The 26,905-nt window shown below is 37.6% G+C and overlaps 1 protein-coding gene across 13 annotated transcripts in view; it reads right to left on the bottom strand.

Moving 5' to 3' along the window:
* Positions 1-7,043: 7,043 nt before the first annotated feature.
* MYCBP2 (MYC binding protein 2, E3 ubiquitin protein ligase) overlaps positions 7,044-26,905 on the bottom strand; it is a 185,090-nt gene continuing 165,228 nt past the window's right edge. For all 13 annotated transcript variants that reach the window (XM_027646293.1, XM_027646300.1, XM_027646346.1 and 10 more), the window contains 15 exons: positions 26,494-26,574; positions 24,984-25,250; positions 22,646-22,929; positions 22,284-22,380; positions 20,313-20,432; positions 18,453-18,554; positions 17,039-17,167; positions 14,408-14,540; positions 14,075-14,178; positions 12,793-12,981; positions 12,186-12,293; positions 11,335-11,544; positions 9,194-9,301; positions 8,823-8,988; positions 7,044-7,865 (listed from right to left, as the gene is read on the bottom strand). In XM_027646293.1, coding sequence (XP_027502094.1) covers positions 7,750-7,865; positions 8,823-8,988; positions 9,194-9,301; positions 11,335-11,544; positions 12,186-12,293; positions 12,793-12,981; positions 14,075-14,178; positions 14,408-14,540; positions 17,039-17,167; positions 18,453-18,554; positions 20,313-20,432; positions 22,284-22,380; positions 22,646-22,929; positions 24,984-25,250; positions 26,494-26,574 — 2,214 coding nt within the window. In that variant the 3' untranslated portion in view covers positions 7,044-7,749. The remainder of the gene's footprint in view (positions 7,866-8,822; positions 8,989-9,193; positions 9,302-11,334; positions 11,545-12,185; positions 12,294-12,792; positions 12,982-14,074; positions 14,179-14,407; positions 14,541-17,038; positions 17,168-18,452; positions 18,555-20,312; positions 20,433-22,283; positions 22,381-22,645; positions 22,930-24,983; positions 25,251-26,493; positions 26,575-26,905) is intronic.

Genomic DNA, 26,905 nt, shown 5'->3' with positions numbered 1-26,905 from the left:
GGCGCAGCCCCTCCCCTGCTCTCCCGCCCCGCCGCCGCCGCGGCGCCTCCCGGTGAGGGACAGCGGCGGCTCCTCCTCCAGCCCCCTGCCCTCCTCCCCGCCACGGCTGAGCTCCGCCTGCCTCGGGCAGGAAGGGAGGAGGGAAGAATAGAGGGGTACGGCGGGAAATCACAGAATCAGTTGGGTTGGAAAAGACCTCTGAGATCATCGAGTGCGACCTGTGACTAAACACCCCCATGTCAGCTAGACCATGGCACTCAGTGCCATGTCCAGTCACCTGTAGGGACGGTGACTCCATCACCTTCCTGGGCAGTCCATTACAATATCTAATCACCCCTTCTGGGAAGAAATTCCTTCTCATGTCCAACCTAAACCTCCCCTGGCGCAGCTTGAGGCTACGTCCCCTGGTCCTGTCACTTGTTACTTAGGAGAAGAGTCCGACCCCCACCAGGCTACAACCTCTTTTCAGGTAGTTGAAAGTCACTCTTGAGCCTCTGTTTCTCCAGACTAAAGAACCCCAGTTCCCTCAGCTGCTCCTTGTCAGACTTGGCATTCTTGGCCCCCTGGGTACACTGGATAGCACCAGCAATAGAGCCAGGTATTCACTGGTACAGTGAATTGTCTCTGTGATTTGAAAGCCCCGTGCCAGGTCAGCCATAGGAATAGATGTAATGGAGAAAGCAAACCATGAATGCTTCCTGGAGCTGGCAGGCACGGGAAATTATGTGCTTGGGATACTGCCAGGCAGAGAAAACAAAGTGATTTGTGACATTTCCCGTGGGCTGCAAATGCCTTGTTACCATGTGTCCCCCACATATGTGACGCACCCCAATACAGGTTGTTTTTCACCACTGCACATGACCGAACTCTTTACAGTTGTTGAGATTCCCAAAACTTAATTATTCACTTATTGCAAGATACAATAAATTACTGCTTGAATTGTTATGATCTCAATTCCTGTAATTAAGTTTTTTGGAAACAACTGGATGTGATCCAGTGCTCTCCCCAGTCTTAAAATGGCTTTGAAACAGGATAATAGCTCTTCAGTGGTTGCTGAAACATCACCATACCTGAGGTCTTTGAGAAGCAATTTATATAAATACATTACCTTGGATACTGAAAGTCTGTTAAAAAATAAGTTTTTTTTTTCTTTTCTAGTTCTTTGAAATTATTAGTGAAAAAAAAGACTTGCATAGAAACAGGAATGTTTTTCAGTGAGAAATGTTCATTTTAATTTTGAGTTTCTATGAGGAAATAAACTCTTTTTCTCCAATTTAAAATGTCTTGAGCTATTTTACTAAAGCTTGGCCATTGTAGTTCTCCGTGTATTTATGAATCTACATGCAGCCTTCAGCTTTTCAGGAAATGCAGCAAAAATCTGGAAATAAGAGATGAATTATCACCTTACCTTGAATGGATTAATGAGCGCCTTAGACATGCTTGTAATAGCAAATATGTGACTATGTAACTTGCTCTGATGAAATTCTGGTGTCTGCAGAAAAAAAAAAAAGGAACATTATGTGACCAAAACAAATATTTTTGGAGTCTGCATAGAAGTCTTGGGAGATGTAACAGTGGCAATTTCATTATTTTGAGGTAACTTCTACTGCACTATCTGAGTTTCAATGTATTGACTTAGTGGGAGGGACTTCTTACAGTACCTTGCAGTTACAATTTGCTGCCATATCTTTGGAGTAAACAAAGTTTGGCTCAATGCCTGAGCCCTTATTTGCTTTGTTGTAACTGCTTGTGTATGTTTTAGGCACTGACTGTGTGTGCAGAAGAAGAGAACAAGTGTAGAAAGAACATGACACTGTTTGGGGACATAGCAGCCAAAATCAGCTACAAAGGCATCTGCAGCTCTGTCCTTGGGTCTGAATCAGGCCCTGGACATGGCGCAAAGCACTGCCAAAAATGTCTGTGGCATCTGTTGGCAAAGCACAAGAACTGCGGAGTTAGTTTACCAGAGCTGAATGACAGAAAACCTATGGGCAGGTGGTGGTGTGGACACCCTCTCCTGGCACCCGATGAGCCCCCTTGGCTGGCTCTGCCTTAGCTGGTAGGCAAAGCCCTGCTGTTTGTAGAGCTTTTGGACTCTGGTAGCTGGTGCTCAGATAGGTGGCAGCAGGTTAAGAAGGGTCCAAGTAGCAAAGGTGCAAAGACAAGAGAAGTCTAGGCTGTTCTGTGAAAGAGCTGTGTTGTTGCCAGCTGTGGCCAGGCACCTTGAAGCTTTAGTCAGCAACTTGAACACCTTTAACAAGTTATGTCTTCATTCAGGAGTTTCTCTGCCTTATTAATCACTTAACTAAGAGTAGATGAGGTTTTGAGAGAGGAGTATTTTAAATGATAAAAGTGAAATTATTTTTATTTGTGTACACACTCAGTAGTGCCAGAAAAAGTCCAGGGCCTGTGCTGAGCCCTGGTATGCAGAAATGAGACTATTGAGGAAACCGCCTTGTAATTTTTTACCTTTACAAAACAGAAGGAGAAGCTCTGTGAAGTTTCAGTCTTTCTGGTGGGAGAGTCACTCACTTATAGCAGAGATTTGAAGCAGCCCTTACTACCATAATGTGAAGATCAGGAACAGCCCACAGACACTCTTCCATAAAGCCAAGAGAATGATAGCCAGTGACAGCCCAGTGTCTAATGGGAGATCTCACCATATCAAGCTGAGGTTGTACTGGTACACCTCTTCCCATTTCAGCTGATAGATAACCTACTTGATGAAGCCTGCAAAAACGTTGCAAATGCCAGGACTTGATTGTAAATGCTACAGCTTTCAGCACTGAAAAGTCTCATCTGTGCTGATTTTCTGGCCCTATTCAAGTAGCTCTGAAGCAGGCCTGCAGCAAGCAGTGGTGCTCCATCCCAATAAGCCTGGCTGGCATTTGGCTAGGATAAAAATACAGAGGGGAAAATCACAGAAGCAGTTGGAAAAGAGTTAAGTAACAATAAATTAGAACAGATCCAGCTATGATGAAAGTATGTCAGGCTTGCACGGCATGAGTAGCCTACTCTGATTTAATGAAAATACAAGCTGTGAAAAATACGGGGATACTAGTGTGATATTAGGCTGGAGGACCTGGTCTAGAATGCCTGTGACAATCTTAATCCTAAAAAGAGTGTGCAGAAAAAAGCAAAGGAAAACAGAACTTTTTCTTTAAGAATGCCAAGAAGTGATTGCTTTTCAGCAATAGATATAATTTGGGAAATTTCCTGGTTTTATTATCTTAAGATGTCTATACAGGAAGATTTTCTAGTGGGAGGAAGTTCTTACGCTGTTAGATTGTAGTATTATGGACTAATAAAATATTATCTATCACAAGCAAGACCTTATAGAAAAGGAGCTGTAACTTCCCCCCCGCTTCCCCAAAATGTAGCCACAAGTGAAATGGTCCTTGAACCAGAGGGCCTCAATTTAGGGCCTCATGGCCTTAAAAAATAAAAAGATAAATAAAATAAAAAATAATAAAAAGATAAAAGTAAGGATGAGCAACAGCAGGATACAGTGTTGACTGCCACAGGCTGATTACTTGATGTTGTTGCTTATGCTTCTGTAAAAGCTGGAGAAAATTGTTTTAAAAGTTTCCTCCAAACTCAATGTCTAAATATTATTTCTGTCTATAGAGGCTACAGTAATTCTTCCCAGATGAATGGCTCCCATGGTTGCTTCATCAGTTAAAGCTATCGTACTACTTTGCTATATTTGGTTAGGTAACACAGAAAAAATTGCCCTTTGCTGGAACTTCTGATATGGGAGTATCCTGGCGTGGCTTTGGCTTGGAGTGCCACACAAACAGGTAGAGTGTGCTGAGCCATGCAACCAGCAACACAGACACCACCTGATCTTTTCCATGGTATGGACCATGGATCACCAGCTGAGAGGAGAATAATACTGCTGGAAAGGGGCAGCACCAGTTCATTGAGAGGCTGACCCAACAACATCCTGGTAGAAGAGTTTTTTGGTTTACAATTTTCTCTGTGTTCTGTGGTTCTTCCTGCAAATCAGTTTGGTTGTCTCTGCCAGTGGCTGAGGAGTTAACATGGGTAGCAAGCCAGCAGTGGTAAAAATTCCCCAAGAGACTTGTTGCTAAGAGGGGGCTGGCATTTGTATTAGGACTGGCCTTGATACCGGGGCACAGTATAGAAAAACCCAAAGGCATAGAAGTAGAGACAGCAATCTTATGAGTAACAATGTCTTGAACTGGGATGTTGCTGCTCAAATCCTGTTTGTATCAGAGAAAATGGGGACAGAGATGAACGCAAGTGCAATGTGTCATCTTTTATATGTTATGTCTATTAGAGCAAAACCAATGAGGAGTAAACTGCATTTACACTGTAGCTCAGATTATTCCATTGCTATTACTGCTCCTTGACAGAGTCTACTGATACAACCTGCCCCCAGGCAAATGCCTTTAAGAGGTTGTTGTTCAAGTCCACCGGCCAAGTTCCTAAGCGTCGTTGTTAGGAATTGGCATTAGTATGGTGAATTACTGCTAGTGCATCAAACCCCATCATATCAAACCACCTGAATCTCTACTCTAATTGACATAACAGTGCTGCCCATGTGGCCACAGGGGAGTATGCATTCTTTGTGTGCCAGCATGCATAATGACATCCTTCCTTCTTCTCATGGCTCCTCAGGAGGAGTGCATGGCAGAGGCAAGACACAGGACTGTGGCTGACTGGAGTGGGAATGTTTTCCAGGGCAGTTGACTGAGTAGAAAAGTTAAATTGCAACAGTGAATGTAGACAAAGCCACATTCAGGAAAGGAATATTAGTGAGTGGACAGGGAAGTGGAAATACTAGACTAGCTGAGACCTAACATGGGCTAAGGATGCTTGAATCACCTGGGATACAAAAAGGAGTGAGAGTGTAGAAGCAATGCTATGGATGGTGATAGCAAACAGTGCTGCACGTGCTGCTCAGTGGGTGACCCAAAGCAATGCCTCAAATACTGTGTCCACGGTTTCAAGGGGCCAAATACCCTACTAGGTACAACGCAGAAAAGAAACAGTTACATCTAAAGGGATTGTATTTCAAGGAGCAGCAGACAGCCTACACGAAACCTTGCAGTAAAGCACAGAGCACCTCCTCAATCCCAACAGACTGCAGAGGTGAACATTACCTGAGAAAACACCCCGGCCAGCTGGCAGACCATATTTGGGTGATTATCAATGACTTGTGATGCTCCGTTGCACCTGACTGCTTTGCAATCAGTTTGTTGTTCTATATTTGGCTGCATCTCTGTAGGTGTATCTGCTGAAGAGCCTGCTACCTGGAATGCTTGGCAGCGCAAGTTCGCTACTAGATCCTCCCAGTGAGAGCAGCGGGTGTGACAGCGCAGTCCCTCCAGGACACCATGGGCTGAGGGACAAAGAACCTGTGGTACAACCGCTGCACTCTCAGTCATCTGCAATGTCTGGCATGGGTTAATCAGAGGGCTGTGGCACAGTCCTGCAAGGCTGGAGTTATATCCCAAATGCTAGGTGGTCCTGAAGCTCCCTCGCTAGCTTCTGTTTAGGTGAAACAGGGACTTAGTATGATGTAATTAACAAAACCTGTTTAACAAGGACCAAGTGTATTTGGCCCTGATGGTGGCATGTTAATTAGCTGTGTCTTATTAACTTTTACTTTTCACTTTGTGCTCAGTGGGTGGATACACCCATGAAAATTTAAGCTACTTGTAAACTAATGATCCAAGTGGGAGTACTGAGGCCTTACCTTAGCCAGGAGCTGAGTTTGGTGTAAATTAGCTGAGTGTGGGGGGCTGTGGCAAATAGGGTGGTGCAAGCAAGAACTGAGTATTTCCATTGCGTGAGCTATGGATCAACAGCTGACACAAAAGCATGTGAGACTGCTGGAAAGGCATACTGCAGTCTTATTGTGGACTGATCTGATTAGTGGCCTGCGCTGGCATGTGGCTGTAATCACCGGCAGAGATTGGTGTGCGGGGAGGTGTGGTGACGTGAATGTCTGAGACAGCGTAGGAGCAGAGTGTCTGGGATTCAACCATTACGTGAGGGAGCTGCGGTCTACCCAGGAGCCTGAGGTTGTGCCACCCTCCTTGGAGTAGTAATTGAGGATGGTCACTTGTGTACAAGACATACACTTCCCTGACACTACCTATCCCTCACTCCTATCCACTTAATAAACTGAATGCAGCAGTGCCATGTCTTTTCCACACTGTAATCCCAGTTTCCTAAATTAATACTCATATTAATCTAAAATGAAAGAGAAGGCTGAAAAATTAAAAAAATAGAATTAATTTGTAACAATGGTGCTACACTGAGAAATTTTCAAAAAAGGACAGTGGGTCAGACACCCAATACAGGGCGATCACTGCCCTGGTCCTGCTGGCCACACTATTTCTTACACAGGCCAGGATGCCAGTGACCTTCTTGGCCACCTGGGCACACTGATGGTTCACATTCAGCTTGCTGTCGACCCAGCACCCCCAGGTCCTTTTCCACTGAGCCATCTGCCCTTACCCTGTAGCACTGCAGGGGGTTGTTGTGACCCAAGTGCAGGACCTGGCACTTTGTTGAACCTCATACTGCTGGCCTCAGTCCACCAATCCAGCCTGTCCAGATCCCTCTACAGAGCTACTGTGCTACTGTGAATAAGACAAATTGTACTTCAGAGGCTTGTGAACTACTTAGAACTATTTCGAAGTGCAGACATACGTGCTTGCTCCATGTGAACTTCCTTTAGCAGGGCGGTTGGACTGGATGATCTCCGGAAGTCCCTTCCAACCGTAACCTTTCTGTAATTACAGATGTCTGAAGTTTTCTGAATGCAGTCTTCTTTTGTGTTTTTAAACACTGTTGATAATTGAAATGGAAATAAAATTCTTCATATGAATGCTAGCACATTTATCCAGCTTTTTTGTTAAAAAACAGAGAAGTGCTTTTTATGGCTTAAGTACTTCCATAACCACCAGTTTACCCACTAAACTTTCCTACTTTTTAAAAGAGTCTGCTGAAATAATTAAAAGACATCTCCCTCCTCCACCCGTTTCTAAAAAGCATTTCTGAAAATGGAGGCTTACACATTTATTAGACTTTCACTGTATAAAAATGTACAGTGGCTTTATTGACATGTACATTCCATTATGTTTACAGCTGCAAGATATGAGGCACACTCAGTATTGCACTTCATTAAAATTTCAGGCTCAAACATAACCCAGAAGTTTAAATGAAACTGCTGTTGTAATTTAATAATTCTTATACAGGACAAACATTGATACCTTTATATACAGTGTGATACTTGTTACATTTATGCCTTCCTAACACATTTTTTTTTATAACAGTCTAGGAAATAAACCAGAATATTCTTCTTTCCCATTCCCACTTGTGATGCGTTACAATTGTACAAGATTACAAAAAGTCAGTATACAATAATCAGTAATTTTTTCTTTCTCCTGAAAGCCAGCATCATTCATAGTCCACAGACACACAGATCCTTTAATAGCAATTGTTTATTTGTAAATGTCCAATGTTTCCTAGCCGATGACTGTAATGGCCACATGCAAACACCTCACAAATTTTGATGTCTTGGTTCAAAAAATGTCAATATCTCACAGCAAGAATTATGTACATGGTATTTGGCATCCTTCTTGCACTGTAAATTGTTCCTTTTACCTGGGTTATGAAATGGTCCCAACCTCATCCCATCTGGACTTTGTTTTCAGGACACTTGAGGGATGAGGGCACCTGTTTTTGCTCTGGTAGAAAAAAAATGCTAGTCTAAAAAGTGTGAGCATTTCTGCAAACCCCACAACCCAGAGCAAATTCTTCACCAGTGGGTGGATGGACAACATGAAGTGGACATTCTGTTCCTTCAAGTTGTTTACCTTTGGGACCTACAGTGAATTTCAGGGTGATGGGGGGAAAAAGAAAAGAAAAAACCCAAAAGATTAATGCTTGCAGACAATATAAACAAACATACATTCCCTCAAAAAAACATGATAACTGAAGGTAATACATCTATAATATGAATTTATAAGGCATCAAAATTAAGGTTTAAGAAATGGCAGCTAGGAAGGTGCTTGCACACAGTCAGATGCAAGCAAGAAGCCTGAAGGCTTAATAGGCCAAGAAAAGGAAGTCAAATCTGACAAAACATGATCAAAACCTGTTAGCTCCTTAAAACAGTTATTTTAAGAGAAAAAAATGATCAAACTGCCATGTAATTTAAAACAATTGAAAGTAAAGAAGTTTTATCTCATTCATACAGTGAAAGAAATTCACACAATCTAAGAGCAAAATTGGTAAGTACGAATAACAGTTACATTCTGCAGTAAACAAAAATTCTAAGGTTACACTGGGAATCGTAATTTTTTTGATTAAGATATTTACATGAAATAAGTAAACAAAAAGATCTTTTTTTTTTTTTCAACAGCAAGGTGAATTATATGATTTAGTGAAGCCAAATCAGTAGCACATGGATTTGGAAACTAAGGCATTGGGGTAACAGTTTGCACATGACAGCTGCATAGAGATACATTATTTAATAGTTCTACACATCATTCCACATCTGGAGTCTGAATTGGTGTAGGGAAATTGAAATGTCTTTCTGTATCCAAGTATCTAATGTTTAAAGGATCAGTGCAATGACATTGCCAGAAAAAAAACAAAAATCAAAAGCGTGCATAGAACAAACCCATTCTACTATCATTCAAGTTACTAAATTTAAAATTTGTATGACTGACCCTGTGGTTTTCCTAGAAAAAACTAGCAAGAAAAGATAAGAAAAACCAGTTAAAACTAGTTACTTATCTCCAATTCAGTGGGGTAAATTTGCTTTGTAAAAATCCTACCTGCAGGACAGTGTGGGAGTTCTTCTTTAGGGATGCTTGTCATTCTTTGGAAATCATCATGGCAAGCATTGCAAAAATGTGTTGTCCCAAAACAGAAAAAAACAGCAACTGAACAGCAGTAGCGGCATTTGTATTCTAAGAAATCTGTACCGTGTTTGGGACACATCTGAGCAAAGGAAAGCAAACACCGATTAATGAAGTACCCATGCTCTAACAATCCCAATAATTCATTTCTACATTCTGTAGTATATAGTGGTATTACATAACATTGTACAATACATATAATTACAAATGACTGTGAATTATTGTACAGCTTGGGTATGCAGAGCTTTAGAGTGAAATAAGAACATGAATACAAGTTATTTACTCACCTGAGCCCTTGAAACATCAGAGCATGCACCACAGATAAGCTCTCTGGGATCATAGTCATCTCCTTGTCCAGCCTCAGCATCGCAACGAGCTTCGCCACCAAAATATGCCTTGTAGATAGAAATGATTGGACATTAAATAAGAGACAACTATTCTTTTAACCAATTCAATGTGAGGGGAAAATGATGAATGACACAGCCATTACAGTAGTCTCCACTATGCTGATCTCTCTCGACTGTCTCTGGATGCATGTTTTTGAGGTACTCAAACAATGTCTCAGGATAAACAAGACCAAAAACTGTGCAACATACCCCGGTCTATGCAAGTGACTTAAAGGCTTTTGAAACAGTATTTGGATGCTCTATGAACTCTATGTAAAAAAGACAGGAATGAGGCTGAAGGCAGCACAGAAAAATCCACCAGGAGGGCTTTTTACTAACAGAAGGGAATATCAGTTTTTATGCTCATGTGGGATCCCTTATAATTAGAATTTTGGTATTTTCTGCAGATGGGGCACACTGGGCACAAAAATGCACCAAAGTGAGCCTGAAACTCTGATGAATTTCCTCATATACAAAAGCGTTTTCACACGCAGCAGTGAGATGAGATGATGAGTAACTTCCTTCATTACCATCTTATTATCTAACTAAACAATGCACAAAATTCTTATTCTCAGCAATTCTAGCCATTTTGCAGTGTTTTTAAAAGGATGGGGAAAGTGGTCTCAAGGTAACTTTGAGGAAGGAAAAATTTAAGCACCTTACTTTTCCCCAAACTCTGCAGAATTAAAAAAAAAAAAAAAAAAAAGGAAGAGTCCTATGGAATGCATGTCAGAGAATTAGGTAGCAGAGCTTGGGGTGAATAAGTGCTAGAGGAAGGAAAAGAGTTAGAAATTAGATAGCTGAATGTTGCTATTCAGACATATAAACACAGGGAATAATGAGATAAAAGGGAAAGAAAAAGAAAGAAAAACACTGAAATATCAAGTATTAAAAACTGGAAAGAAAATGTAAGAAAAAAGAAGGACAGGGCTAAAAACTGGAGAAAGATGAAAAAAGAAAGTATTTTTGTAAGGGATGAAAAAAAGGCAGTAGGCAAGTTTCTAAAGCATGAGGAATGAAAATGGATGAACTGTCGGAGGCAGGAATAGAAGTGAACTGAGTAACTGTGGAGTAGTGAGCTAGTGATGCATTACAGTCCTTCCCTAGTATATGGAAATTAATCCTTTGTTCTCTTATTTCCGAATTGTTCACTTCCATTTAACAAAAAAATTATTGGGGTTGCCCTTGAAAATTTGATCATGAAATTGCCTTATTCCATTCATTCCTAAGGGAAAAAAGAAAACGATGTGACCAAGCTGGGCACTAAAATCAGCTTCAGATGAAAGAAGCAAAGAGAGGAGGTTAGCATGATTAAGGCTGGAAAAGACCTCAGAGATCACTGAGGCTAACCTTTGACTGAACAGTTCAGTGATTATCCAGAATTTCTACAGCCGTTTTCTCTAACCACAGATAAAGCATCTCTTTGCTGATGGGGAAACCCAGGGACTGTTTGTGTATTTTTGTCTTCTGGTTAAATTTTATATTCTCTTCCTGAAGAGAACTGTACGCATATGACCTAGAGTCCATCAGGCTAGACCACACATTTCCTTTCTACTCCTTTTCCATTCTTCCTACACTTCTGCCCCAAAGTCAGTTCACCGCAGTTACAATGAACTCCCAGCCTGGGTAGAAATAATATTTACGTGGCACCTTAGTGAGGAGCTCTCCATATGGCAGAGTTAGAATGAAATATGTTTATACTATTTCAATGTTGACATAAAGTATGACTTGGAAGTGGGACAAAGGGATGGTTGGAGTTCTAACACAGTATCACCTTGCACATTCTTGTAAGGAGGCTATCGTGCTTTTGGTTTCTGAGCTGCTCTGTATATACATTTTGTATATACAACTGCTCTGTATATACATCTTTACAAGATAAAACACCGTGTATATCTCATTTGCTCGACGTTTTTTTAATTATTATCCTGTGAACAACTTCTTTTCCTGCTTTTCTACTCCATAGAGAATATATTAAATATATGTTCCGTCCTAAGACATTACTTTTAAAACTACAACATACATTTAGTAATTAATCACCATACCTTTTTGCACTTGTAGCAAACATAATAAGCATATCTGTTCATAGCATAGCCAGCTGGGTCATTATAGAATCTAACACCTGGCGTTGTGATGGCCTCGCTCTTGTGCAACCCTTCATACTCCAATCTCATTAGCGCTTTTCTCCTTACATCTTCGTAGAGTTCTTTGATTGGATCAAGCAAATCCTTTAATACTGTATGATTGATTTTGTTCTGAAATAAAAGAAATACTAATTAAAGTATCTTGCATCTTTATCACAACAGCTATGATAATTTGTATTATGGTCAGACAGAAATAATACGATGGATGTCACAAAAACCTAAGAGCTTGGACAGTGAACATTTAAAAAAATGGCTGATATAGTACATACTCTATTTGCTGCAAAAATAGTAAGCAGGAATGCTCTTTCCAGGGCCTGTTTTATAAGAAATCATCAGCCCTTACAACAGACTAACAACCACAGAGGGATGGTCAAGAATACACAAAATATTTAACACAGCACAAGAATATGCTGATTGTATGTTTTTTTAAATTTTGGTCCTATTTGACTTACTGCTAAGCAATTAAGAATAATGACTGTCAGTCCTCTATGGCAGCTCTTTATCATTTAATGATCACCAGCTATTGCCATAAACTACCACAATGCAGCATGACAAAAGAAACATAGCATGCAGAATGGCTGACCATTCCCAAATTTCATATTCCTACGGTGTTAAGGTGCTCTCCCCTTCTAGCAGCTATGATGTGATTTTGATTACAGCAATTTAAATTTTGTTGAGTATAAAAGGAATTTCTAGTAATTTAAGCTGAAGTAAGTAGGTGTTTGACCTAGGCAGGCACGCAGCTCATTTACCTTGCAAATAGGACAGGACATAAACCCGAAAGTTATCCTTGGCCCAAGCCATCTGTTTTCTAGTACTCGTTGACAGCATTGCAAATGGAAAACATGGCTGCAGTCCAGCTTTAGAAAAAAATACATATACGTGAACATTGAAGTTACATTGACCACTAAAGTAGAAGTAGTTATTTACTTTTAAGTGGCAACATTCACAAATTCCAGTATTACTTTATTTAAAATCCTACAAGACCCCTATTTTCTTCTTAACAAGGAGAAAGAATACAAAATGGTCATTAAAACCATAACCACTCCAAAACTACCTGGGGATATATGAAATAAATATTAAGTAGATCTACTAATTACCTCAGTTGTTTTTCTCCTTTATGAAATACGTGTTTTAATAAAGTAGACAGAGCAAATTAAATTGATCCAATCTGCTTTCTTGAAATAGAAGTAATGCCAGACAAAAAGAAAGCTTTTTAAGTGACCTAAACATTGTTATGATGTCTCTGTTTAAATTTTTAAGAACATAATTTGAAAGACTTTGTATTTTAGCGTCTTCCACACTACACATTACAATTATAACAGTAATCACTTGAAAGGGAAAAAAAATCCCAAAAACCTGGATAGCTGGTGCTGCTGAAAGTGCTTCAGTAAAGCAGATCATGCACATGTCATCAGCATCTTGTTTAAGAGTTGTAGCATTCTTATCACAGCCATGCAAGCATGGCAAACAGTGCTCTTCATTCTTAACGCCTCCACAGGGATGACCGCAGGAGTGTGTCTTGCTGCAGGCAATTTTAGCATACTCCTATTAAAAGTAAAGAGTTAATCACCTTCTCCCCTTCACTGAGTGTTTTGACAATGTCACTTTTTGAAGGACCGCTGGTCTGTGCAATGAACTGAGATGAAAGAACCATGATTCATGTTGTCTACTGGTACAGCAGGTACTTGGGAAAAACTGCATGTTGTGTACTTGAAATAACAATGGTTACTTATGTTACTTCTGAATAGAAATGGTTTATTGAAACCATAATTTAAAAATTTCAATAGAAAAAGAACTGTTCTTTGATCCTCCATGTGTAGTTTATATATTGAGTGCTTCCTGATTACCCTGCATTAACAGCCTTTAAGATATCTGCAGCTTTTGGTCTTTCAGGAAAGGTATCAAGTAACCCACTCTTAAGAACACATTATAAGCTAATCATTAGTCAACATAAAGCACTTTTACAGGAAATGGAATTTTAACCATCTCTAATTCCTATCCCTGATAAGTAGAAAACTTAAAAAGTTGCCCAGAAGCTAACAGCAAATTGAACTGAATTGATGTTACATTAATATAATGTATTCATAGGCTGAAAGAGAAAAAAGGATGGCCAACTTGCTTCATTTAAACAGAAATAAATAGGGTGGGATAAGAAACTGGTTAGGATTTGGCCCTCTGCCAATTTCACCCATATTGTAGGACACAAAACCACTTAGGATACATGGATACAATTGCCAAACCCAGCCAAGTTATGTTCTATGCTCACATAATACAGAGGCTGTTAGGCAAACTAGCTTTATCAAGCTTTCCGGTACACCAGACTTTATGCTGACAGTGTGTATTTTACTTTATAATTGCAACACTATTGTGAAAACTTGAGATACTTTTGAAGATAATAATAAAACTACGCGGTATTCTGGTTAACTGTTGGTGTTTGTAGTATGTAACTAAAATAAATATTTAAAACCTGTGAAGTACTTGAATGATAATATTAAATATTAAAACCTTTTCATATTAGAGGCCTGATTTAAAAATGGACCACAGGGATGAACAAGGTTTACTTAAAATCAGAAGCATATTTCATTCTGCAGTCCTTCTATTTATGTAGTTAGTGATGACTGTACTTGTTAATACACACCTGGCAGTCTGCATCAGAACAAACACTTCCCACTGCTGATAATTCTGTTCCACTCCTACATCCACAGAAACGACAGGCTTCAGAACTGCTGGTGGTTGGTTTGCCTAGGTCCACAAGAGTAAACAAAACCAAAAAGTGTTCTAATGAAACATAAGGGACTGATACTCTAACAGACATCTAAACAACAGTCACAGAAAACAACTAGAAATCCAGCAATTCTTATGCAGCTAAACTATTTTATTTTTATTAACAAACAATTAAAAGCATTGCCCTAAAGGAGGTGAAAATCAAAATAATCAGGATAAAGAGCAAGTAATAACACTTGTGTTTTACCTGTCTGTTCTCTAAACTCCACCATAGCCTTCATAGTTTTAGAATCTGCTAATGCCATCAGCCAGAAAAGTTTGGTCCTACCACATCCTTCATGGAGATCAACTTTGATAGCTTCTTCTTCTTCTTTGAATACCTGTCAGGTTAACCAAACAGATACGAAATAGCATCTCTATGTTATTTTTGTCACTGTCTCTTTGGATTTACACCGTATGTTTTATAGATTCAGTGGAGCTTGCCTACTGCAAGCTATTTTTCTTTTATTCATTCCATAACTTTCACATATTGCAGCATGGATAAAGGCTCTGTGTTTTCAGAAGTAAAAATAAATAAAATTAATTCTTGATCTAACATGGCTGTGAAACAACAGTGCAGCAATGCTAAAAAGAGAGCTGCACAACATTTTTTTTCTAGTTTAATAAATATGGAGCTTGGCCTTCATAACTCCTATCCAACTCATCCAGTAGACAACAGTATATTACAAGCACAAGATAACATCAGAAATATCTTCACATAACCATGCCAGTAGTTTATCAGAGCAACACTGATAATTATGGTCTTAAAAATATGTACTATAGAATAACAATTATACAAGTGCGTAATATTAACATTTCCGATTTTCACATAAATACACAGTGGATACTTTTTGCTACAATGAGGAAAATATAAAATTTTTGCAAAGTCAAAAAACTGCATGAGATCCTTAGGGGACTTTATGCAGTCTCTTCTTTTACTCCTTTCCCAAGTTTTGAAGGCAGTTCTGTTTGCATTCATTTCACCTGCAATGCAATGAAAGTTAGAATTTTTCTGGGTATGGATTATATTCTCACTTTAACTTTAATTCTTATCTGAAGCAGAAAAAAAATCAACCCTCTAATTGCTTCACAGTGGATATTACATAAGCATGTTGTAGTAACTTACAGGCTGTTCTTTCTGGAAGGGGGAGAAAATACATTAAAGAGGAATGTATGACTGAAATTGGACAAAGAACAGGAAGCAAAGAGAAAACAGGAAAGGGGGAACATGACAGAACTTAAAATTGAAATTGAGGGGCTTAACATGAGAGATGTAAAGGTAAAGGTAAAGGTGGTGAATAAAGAGCAAAAGTTTAAACATGCTTTTAGAAGTAGATAGGAAAATCTGATAAGTAGCTATTTTGGACAGATTAAAGGAGAAATGTGAGGACTTCTATGAGACAAGAACTTACTTTTTATCAACTGTAATCTGAATAGGCTATATAGGAGAAATCAGAAAAATAAATGAGACTAGACTGTGCTGTGCCGTGACACAAAAATGATCTTCCTGGGATGACAAAACAGGAAAATTTCTAAGGGGATTGCAAAGATTTTAGCTAAGAAAGAGAAGATAATGGATGGCCATGGAACTGCTAGGCTGAGACTTCACTGCAATTGCAGAGGCACCAGGAAAAGTGTTCCACTGTAGAGTGAAAGTCAATACCAGTGGTCTGATGTTTACATCACACGTGCTCTAGACTAGCTGATCCCATGCACTGAATGACCATTAGCTGTTTGTCCCTCTATCTTTTTTTCTTACTTTCACCTGAAAATAATCCAGTTCACGCACTCCAAGGCTGCTCAATGACACAAATCAAAGCACGTTAGAGAGAGATGATCACATCTGCTTTAAAAGCTCATTCCTGATCATAATTAAAAAGTTAATATAGATGCATTCTAGGAGAGGGAGAAGCGGACTGATTTCCATTGAATTAACTTTATTACTGACATTTATTATTTTAATCTTTGTGCAAATGTAAGTAGTCAAGAGGGAAAGGGGAAAATAAAGGACCACAAAAAACATGAGAGAAGTAGTGTCAAGAAAGAGGAAATGTTCAATAATTCCAGAAGTAAAAGCATCTTCAACATTAATTTCAATGAGAAAAAGCAAAATTCCATGGAGAATGTTGTTTCAAGTTCAGAGATGAAAAGGATAAAAGAATAACACAAAAGAACACTAATTAACAGAGTACTCAGCAATTTGCAAAAACTCAGATCTAAGTCAAAGTTTCAATCCTAAAAACAAAAATAAAAAAAGTCAGGAAATTTTCAAGCTTATGAATATGACAACATACTTATCTGTGAAAACAGAGTGAAAGCTAGAGGAATATTGTGCAATAAGAGAAGATTGACATAGAAGAAGCAGTAGGAATATTTGCTATCAAATGGTCTTCCTGGATATGAAAAAAATATACATACCTTAGAAATGAAGAGGTTGATAAGCCCTGAGTTCATATGATAGAAGTAAAGGAGATATAATTTAACAGGAATAAAGAACCAATGTATACTTAAGAAGGTCTAGGGAGCACCTAAATTCTCCTAAAAAAGTGTTACGACCCAATGTTAAACAAGAGAGAAAATAGCTGATGTAGCAAAAGAACTAGAATTAGGGACTGCTACAAGATTTTCTAACCTTCTTCCAAGATAAGTGATAAGAAAGTGTAACTAAAAACAACAAAAAAGCATTAAATGGAAACTTATCTATCCCATCTCTAAAATAAAATAAAACAAAACACCCTTTTCAGATTTGATACCTGCTACTGCCTTTTACTTATATATTATTTGGGGAAATGCACACACTATATGCAGTGCATACAACGTGATGTCATGTATACTCTACCTGTCTCTGATGAGTTTTTGTTCGACGATGGAGATGAAGGAATCGGTCACAATCTGTGCACAAATTCCCACAGACATTACATAAAATGATTGCAGCAGTTTCACCATCATCGTGGTTATCACACATTGGCTGAGAGAAAAAAGAAAAAATAGGAAATAATTCCTCTTTATCACTTCCTTTCAGCATCTGTTTTTATTCTCCCCCCAGTCACACACCCCACACTTCCTCTCCAATTTATAAAGGGGGATAAAGAGCTTGTTTTGACTATTAATGCTATTTTTAGAGTCATCAATATTTAAACAATTACTCCTGGACACAAAAAGACTCAATTTATGGCATCAGTTTTTCTGATATTCTTCATTTCACATTTTGTGTGACGTAGCAAAAATGTGTTTTTTCAACAATGTAGTTGAGACGTTTTTAACTAGTGTTGAAACTAGCTGAAGAGATTTCTGTTGAAACTAGAGAAGAGCTTTATGTGGTAACAGTGGGTTACGGGCACGTTAACAGAAAACTTCAGAGATACAAGTACTCAAGCTTAGTCAGCAGGCATGATATTTACCCTTCATTACTTTGATATGGTATGTTTACTCTGTTCAAACATCTAAACAAAGCTGTAGGTCATCTATAACTCAGAGGCAATATGGTTGAAATAACAAGCTTCAAAATCCATCATAAAATTAAGTTGCTCTACTGATACAAGTTTTTTTAAAATTCAACATGGTTGTGTTTTGCAGTTCAAAATATCTGCACAAATAAGAGTTCAATCACTGATTTTCATTATGCATATGTTTGAGAACAAGTTTCCATTGTAATCACAGAACATGTGGTTTCCAAAGCAGTTCTGGTAGGGAGACACACATTCACCCTCAGCATCTGAATATCATGATGTAAAACAGGATTGGGGAATTTCAGGCTGGGTTCAGCAGCTCTAAGAATTATTTATTCTAAGTATCCTGGGTTGTTAGTGCACAATCTTTCCTTGTCTCCCATTCAGTTAGAAACAGTTTCTGTTTCTTTGGGGTAATCATTCTCTGCTGAGATGGAGAAGTAGTTATTGAGGAACACAAAAGAACTGATTTTATTATGTGAGAGGGATTAAGACAGAAGGAAAAAGCTCTGATAGAGGGTGTTGTATTAACTGAGTCAATCTACTCAAAAATCCATTCCATAGGTGTTAGGAAGGCCTTGCTTCATCCTGAACTTAACCTTACTGTTTTAAGTTGAAATTTCTGTTTTCTGAGCAGTGCTTGTCTAGAACACAAATACTTCAAATGTGTATGTACAATCTCCCCTGAGAACAAAAGGGACAAATAAGTTTAGGCCAAGTGTACCTTTCCCTACCATTATTTTAAATTCTCTGATAACTGAATAAATAAAAATAAACACAAAACCATATGATTTTCAGTCTCACCATCTGCTTCTGTTGCCCATCCTTTCCCATCCATCTTCCTGAGGATAGTCTGTCAACATGATCCTGATCAAGGACACAGAGGGATGCTAATGCCAGCCACAGCTATTGAAAGACAAGGTAGAATTAAATGTCTTAGATACATTAAAAACAAAAAAACAAACCCCAAACAAATACTAAATAAATAAACTTTGGCAGATAAGAATGTCACTGTTACCTGCAAACTCTATTATTGTTAGCTGAAGCCTGCTCATACAACCCAAGTTTTTTATTTTCCATAAGAAGCTGCAGATACCATAAAACTTACTGAACTTTTGGGAACTGCCTTGTTTCTTTCAGGTGTGTCACTTTATGATTATAAAAAGAGTAGCTACCACACAAGAAAGAAGTAAAGAAAGAACAACAAGAGCACATTACAGAGAAATATGGCAAATACAGACTTGCATATTGCTCCCAAACATCGCAGGCCTTAGGGAAGACAAAATTCAAGGACACAGACTAATAAAAATGAAAACAAACCCAAAAACAATCCCCACAAAACTTCAGCTTAATATGACTGATTTCCCTATGTTCTCTCCTCACTTCACAGGGCATTTGAAATTACCCAGGGTACCCTACTAAAAGCAGCTCTACGTTAACTATTCAGAGGAAGCTTTTCTCTTTTCTTCTCCTTTGACTAGACTGAAATCCTGAAGAGATGAGTTACATGAAGATAATTTGTCAGTAAGCCTGAAACCCAAATTGAAATGCACTTGACAGATGCATTTTGGAATAGTTTGATTAGAACAAAATTGTTTTTGTTGAAAAACTCTACTGGACTCTCCCCCAAAAACACACCTCCATGACAGAGTACAGTCAGTCAAAAGAGTAGCTGGACTGATGTTCAAGGCTCTTATTCTAAGACCTGGTTAAACTAATATGGTGACAGCTGAAGCCAGTGGTAGTCCAAGACTGTGTCCTCCAGAAAGCAGGGAATATATGGGTAACAAAAATGATGAAAATCACGAGTGTCAAATGCCTGTAACCATTCCAAACCTCCTTTTTTTTTTTCTACAATTATTATGCCCGAGCAGCTAAAATCTGTACTCTCTAAGATAGTAGGAATGTAATAATTTACAAATATGCTTTTCGTGGTATTTCAAGAAATCTATTAAGGTTGAAGCAGTCCCAGTTTCTATAAAAGATTCATGGAAAAAGTTAAGACCAAAAAAAGAAAAACATACCAAGTTTGTTTGTAAGGCTCAGCAAATAATTTTTTATTTTGAGACTAACACAGGTGAAGCTTAACTTAATTGTCCTAGAGAACATCTGTTACTGTTTTCATAATACCCTTGAGATGTGGCAGCTGAATACCTACAAGTCAAACCACTTAAAATAGTTGCATGGAGAGCTGGAAAAAGACAGCTTATGCATATTGTGCAATTTTCCACACAGATGATCTCATAAACTTAATAAAAGGGAATTATCACAAACTTAAAGTAGAATTATTTCAAGAATAAGCCCTCAAATGTATAGGTATCACATTTATTCTTCATTATTTCTGAGATACCCAAGATGCATATTTAATTATAATTCAGTTTTCACTTGTGTATTTCTGCCACAAAGAAGACAACTAAATCTGCTGAGACATAGGGAAAGTAAAACTTTTATTAGGACATACAGTGATTGCTTTGGCATACCTGTCCATTATGCACACAGCTAGATTTGGAGAATATAAACTGTATACTGTATGCATTGTTTCCTGAAGCAACCTGTATAAGGAAGTTTGTTCTACCATAGAGGAAGGCTCCACGTGGGATCCAACAGATGGGTTCCCACTACACATTTACAATGAACTAATGCTGAATTCAGTGAAGTTCTTACTCTGGTTGTTGCAATGCACCTCACTGGTGATCTGTATTCTTCTTCCATTTTGGTCAGAGCTATGATGGTTTCAGCAATAGCATTCTTTGTCACACGTGACCACGCTTCTGACAGATGACCCTGTTAAAGAGGAAACACAATTTATTATAGCTTTTATTAATATAAGAACAACTAAAATTGTAATTAGAGCTGCTAAAAACAACATTAGATTAAGATCTCAAGTTAGAACAGGAAGAGAGACAGTCAGGGATGACTTTGACAAATCAGGTCTTTTCATAGAATTATTTCGGTTGGAAGGGACCTTAAAGACCATCTATTTCTAACTTCCCTGCCAGGGGTAAGGTAACAACCTTCCACTAGACCAGGTTGCTCAAAGCCCCACCCAACCTGGCCTTGATTGTTAAATCACAGATCTAGTAAAAATTAGCCCTTAAATACTCAAGTAACTGACTGAGGCAGTCTCTGAGCAGCTACCGGAATAAGTAACTTCGAATAGGTAGAGGGCATATGATTTGAAGAATGCAAGATCATATTCCTAAAGTGTCCCTCACCCCTCCTGGAGAAAGAAAGATGCAGAGCTGGAGCACAGGTAAGTGACTGTGAACACCACACAGATCACAGTGGGTTCCTAGAGAAATCAGATTCACTTGCCTAGCTCAGCCATCCTGAATACTCTCCACAGTTTCTCTATTTGAAAGAAATAAAGAGGAGTACACAGGAAACATCAGGACTACAAGCACATTTTCCAAACTAACCTTTAACATTCTGAGCCTATGGCACTGATTCATACTCCTAAGTTTCTGATTCAGAGACTGCTATCTCCTTCAATTTTTATTGTAATTTGTAAATTTCTAAACCTCATGCTAAAGATGACAAATAATTGAGGCTCACTGGACTCTGAAAAGGAAGGTATAATGACTAACTCAGATGTAGATAATTATACATTGCAAATGTTGAGAAAGTTCTATGAAAGGAATCACATTTCTAACTTTTACAAAGAACGTAGTAAGATTGATGTCACTCTAATGATAATTAGCAGCTCTAAAAAGCTTCAAAGAAGGGTTTTCAAACAGAGACACGCTTTATTTGTAACTCTTATGAATTGTGCAATTCTGAAATCTTGTGGTCAGAATCAACAGCAGCAATTGCAGAGAACTCCAATCCATCTTCATAAACTTTGAGAAGGAACCTCCTTAATCTAAGCTCAGCGAATGGTTTAGAAAACAGGACTCCAAAGCTGAAGATACTGAAACACCTTTCAAAGAGTACTCACAGAAGCAAATCTGAGTCATTTAGAGCATCTCACTGAAGCAGGTACAGAACTAAGGAAAATAAAACACCCTCTCAACTAAATTACTTTCCCCGTAACATAAACAAAACCTTTTTTTCTTTTGCCAGTATTGTTTCTGGGAAATAGCTGATTCACCTTTCATCAATATTGCTGCAAAAAAACTTGTCTGAAGCAGATACAGCTATGGAAAATTTAAACTCAGATGGTTAAAGTAATAAGCAATTATAAATGTAGATTTCAGTCAAAGAAAGAAGTCAGTTTCAACCAGAAAATCCACACATGAAGTCTACGTACTGTTACATGAAAACAACACTATTATCTTACTCCACAGATACTTTTTACTTTTCTATTAGAGTGCTCAAGATTTTTAAAAATTAGGTTTCTAACTTAATAATGTAGACAATGGCCCACAGTTGCTTACCTCCTAAATTTCTGGTACAAGTGACTTATTTAAAAGCTTATTTCAAAACTAGATTTCTGTTAAGCAGAATGAGAACTCAACTGGCTACTGCTCCTAGCCTAGACTCTCTTTCCAAAACTATACTTTTTTTTTCTTGAGACCAATTCATATTTAGCAGCTCAACCCAATAATGACTATAATAGAAGGTAATGAAAAGATGTACTCTTCATTATCAGAAATATTAGAATATCCTCCACACATTTAAAGGATAGAAACTCACTGCTGCCATGTCTTTGATGAGTTTAATGATGATCTCTGAAATCTGTGTAGGTGTCGAACCCTTCATCCACCAATGACTTTCACCTCGACGAATGTAGCTGCAAAGGACATACAGAAATAGATGAAGTAAACTCAAGTAATTAGTTACTATTTGTCGAAATCCAGGACAAAGAAATAAGTGTACATATTCAGCAGATAGTAGGTTGTGGTTTTTTTTTTTTTTAAATTGAACTCACGACTAACATGACATAGGGCCAAAATGTTATACAGTTTTTCCCATTATAAACAAAGATTATAAAGACAACAACTGACTTCAAAGAAGGTGCCTTTAGCTTGAGAATATATACATAATTTTAAACAAACCTGGAATTGAAGATCATTGGAAGTGTGACTGTAGTAACTCCTTTGCCTGCAGTAGTGCCAGCTGTCCCTGTGATAGTAGTTCCTTTGGCTTTTAGCTGTACAGTGAGAGCTTTGGCAATGCATCCCAAAAACATGTCCAAGATACCTAGTTTATTCCAATCTCCTTTTTCTGTTGAATGAATGATATCACTTATATCTGCTGGTGGAAGAGACTTCACTCCTATAATGCTAGCCAGGCGACTAGGGGTTACCTCAGGCAAAACTCGTCTCAGTAATGATGTTACCTGGAAAAGAAAAATCAGAACACAACAATTCTTACCAAGACAGCTGGAGTTTTCAAGCAAAATCAAATAAAGTCTTTCTCCTTCACAAGCTATTTCAGTAAGAAGGACTGAATCTAATTTCTGTACTTAATTACTACTGTAAGAAATTCTGCAATGCTTTTATCTTGCAGGAACTTAGAATCCACCTAGAGAAGGAACAGCAGCTTACAAGAAGATAGTGAATTAGCTGTATTAAGGCAAATGTGTTTATATAGTTACACTGTATTATGTGCATATAACTATACACATGCTCAGACAGACAACACCCAAATTCAGAAGGAAACAGATATTAAAACTCTGCTTGAGGATAACAAGAGTAGAAACAAACTGTCTAGTTCCACATTACTACACTTACAGCCTGAGTGTAAGACACATGCTAAAGACTCATGCCAGTTCAATAACAGACACTGGTAATTAAAAACCTCTTATGTTACCTACACTGGCTATATGGGCATTATATATACATAATATGAAATACTCCAAACCCACTGGATACTTAGATCCTGTCCATCTGACAGACATTTTTACCATCCTCTACTTATTCAAGGTCTAATCTTAGCCAGTGCAGCCTTGCTTCATCTGTTACGATGATTTAGCCAAACAGTCATTGGTCATTCCACAATTCTCGCTGTCACTGTGCCTTAAGGTCAAACACAATATTAAAACTATTGCCTCCTCAAATCATGCAAATATTTACCAACATTTGGAGCGTATGAAACATATATAAAGTGGGGCAATTATGTAACTCTCTCATACCCTTTCCCCCAATGAACAGCATGAGATCTTACCTCACACCTTCACACCTGAAAACTTTACTGCTTTTTGTACAGAACTCCTATTTGCAATAAATACACACACCAGCTTTTAAACTTCATACATTTGAAAAATCGAAAATCAAGAGCTCTGATATATAAAAGGAGCACCTCTGGTTCTTGCAATTATATACAATAATTGTGGACAAAGTTGTCCTTTATAAATAGACAAATGTGATACATGAACTTTAAGGTTTTTTTTTTTTAATATACTACAGAACACTGGTAAAAATTTAAGTAGTACCACAGTCATAAGACAGTGCAAACTTTAGAATCTGAACTTTCATCTTAAGAAAGAGAATTCTTAGTCATTGCAGCAGAAAGAAAATTTCTGACAAACCAAACCTACATACCTAGACATGGATGAAACTGTTTTAAACATGACCAACAGGGCTACTGTGAAGTAAGATTCACTGAATACTGTGAAGTTCAGATTGACTGAAGAATCCTTTGCAACAGCACTCCCAAACAAAAGATGCATGCTTATGTAAAAGATCCCCACCCATTAGGACATACGAAATTACTAACTGCTCTTGTGCATCCTTCTGAATTTCAGCAACAACCCCTGCCAAGCAAACCACATGTCCTTTTGATGTATGGTTTGAAAAAGCACTTTACCCTGCTCTATTCAAAATCCTTCAGAATAAGGACAAGAAAGGTGAAGGGCAATATTACTTTAAGGCATTTCAGTTTGCTGCTTTAGGTTCATGATGACTTAATTAAGCAATTTTGGGTTCCTACACCTCAGTTCTACCTCCTGGAGACAAAGCATTACAAACTTGCTCAAAAGTGACTTTGTTTTGATTTCATAACTGTAGCCTTCATTGTCTTCAGCACTGTTTGTGCTTCCTACAAATAGTTTCATATAATCAAATTGCGGTGGTTCTGGAGTATATATGTATTTATATATCAAACACATAAAACTTGCATTCAAAAACTGGAAAACCAATCTAAACCCTGACACTTAAATTCCAAAAGGAAATTCTGTATTTATTTTTTTACATATTCAGAAATTTTTACTAGTCCTCTCCTCATTATTGTGGTAACAAAATGAGTTGCGTTATTTACAGTTATTCCCTATGTGGAATATTTAATAAAAAGAATAAGTTCAAGTACACATTATACTATCGCGCACACAATTTTAAGATTCTAAAGACATTTTTCTAGGAATACCAAGATAAACAAGGAGCAGTTGGCACTCACCTGTCTCTGCACCCTGGGGGAAGCAGTGTGTAGCAATGAGAAGAGATCCTGGAGCAGAGTCAGCTGCTGAGCCAGGTACTGCCGGCCCACGTTGGAGCCGCTCAGTGCCAGAACCATGGAGAGCAGCTCAAAGCAATAGGCATCAGAAGAGGCATCTTCATCGTTGGGCTGTGAGTTGGCATTCTCCTTGCTGGAGATGGCGTGCTCCCATTCTTCACGCACACGCGTTGCTTCCATTCGGATGGCCTGGACTATATGGGCACATACCTATCCAAACAGAATCCAAATACATAATAACTCTAAAAACTTTTAGAAAGTGAAAGTGATTGTGTTTTAGGCACCTTCACAACTATAGCTAAAATAGAAAACCTGTGAAATTTTGCCTGTGCTTAAATTACTTTTTAACATAAATTCAAATGAAGAAAATTTGCATTTAAGCATAAAGCAAAGACCAGATAAAATTCTTCAGAATTAAGATTTAGATTTAATACTCAATTCGCTCATCTTCATTCTGGAAAATTTAATTGAAATTATTTTCTTTTTATTTTAGTTCCTGCCTTTTAGTGTATTTTTTATCTAGAATTCAGGCTAAAAAAACCACCAAAAAACCCACATAAAAAATTCCTATAAAATACATTTACTCAATACCCCCAAAAGAAAAGGACTTATTAAAATATTTAAGTCTATTGGTTTGTTTATTACTCAGGAAGCTTAAAAACTGTAGAAATAATGTTTTCATTTTACCAGTAGCATGTTAAAAATAATTTTTAAGAGATTTTAAAGTTTGCTCAGTGACAAAAGAGTAGATTCTGCTTAACTTACTAACCTAACAAATTCCAAAATTATTAATAGCTCTTTTATTATTGTGAAAATCTTTATGGCAATGTTTGTCTCATTATAGGTATAATAAAGATAATATAAAAGATACTTATTTGATATATTTAAAAAACTTAAGTATTCCAAAGAAAATATACTCTAATTACTGCTTTATGTTAGAAAAAAAACCAGTCAAGCTAAAAAAAAAACCCAACCCCAAAATTTCACTGATTACAAAAAAGAGTAATTTAAGAATGTGTGCACTGGTTACCTTTTTAGGATTAAATTTTATCAAATCTAAGTACTTTCTGATGATAGAGATGGGGAGAAAACGTACAAACTAAGCATCTAAACTCTTGTCACTGAACCTCACCTTGTGAAGGTCTACTACTATGCTATTATTACTGGCAAATATGAGGAAGTACCATTTACAACTCAATTCTAAAACTTTTGGAATTGAGTCTAATAAGGTAAGAGGTTTTATCCAATTAAAATGAATTTTCTCAGTATTAATTTCTGCAGATTTTACATATAGAATAAACACACATACTATTTAAAATGTAACCCAAAATTTGTTCATAAAGAACAGAAGAATTGGAAGTACCAAATAAATGGTTCTATATTCCCTGAAAATGAGTATATTTATTACAAGGCACAAACATTTAATCCTCAAATAATTTCAAAATGAACAAACCTGTTTCTGCAAATTTGTCAGCTTGCTCCGGCTGAATATGATCCCTACCATGTGCTCCTTCAGATCTGCATCTGATGTTGCCTTCATAAAAAGCATATTTAATCAGATCAAAAGTTTCAAGAACATTTCATAATTACTGTAGCAATTAACATGGAATGTATCAACAAGCTGTGTTTTAAAACTTTGAGCTTTTTGTTACAGAGAAATAAGATATGTAAGCAAGATCAATTTAACTATGATTAATAAATACCTCTTCAAGAGGAATTTAAGCATGAAATGAAATAAATAATAAGCAAAACAAGTGGAGTATAATTATCTGAGATTCAACCCCTTCATGTAGGTTAATACAGTCAGTGATTAAGTCTTTGTAAAGCACTGCACAGAATATATTTTTCAGTTTGTATGTTTCATA

The sequence above is a fragment of the Corapipo altera genome, unplaced genomic scaffold (genome assembly GCF_003945725.1).
Source record: "Corapipo altera isolate COAL_440 unplaced genomic scaffold, ASM394572v1 0, whole genome shotgun sequence".
Classification (NCBI taxonomy): Eukaryota; Metazoa; Chordata; class Aves; order Passeriformes; family Pipridae; genus Corapipo; species Corapipo altera.
The sequence above is the reverse complement of the archived record's forward strand: the minus strand, read 5'-3'. Positions and strand labels throughout refer to the sequence as shown.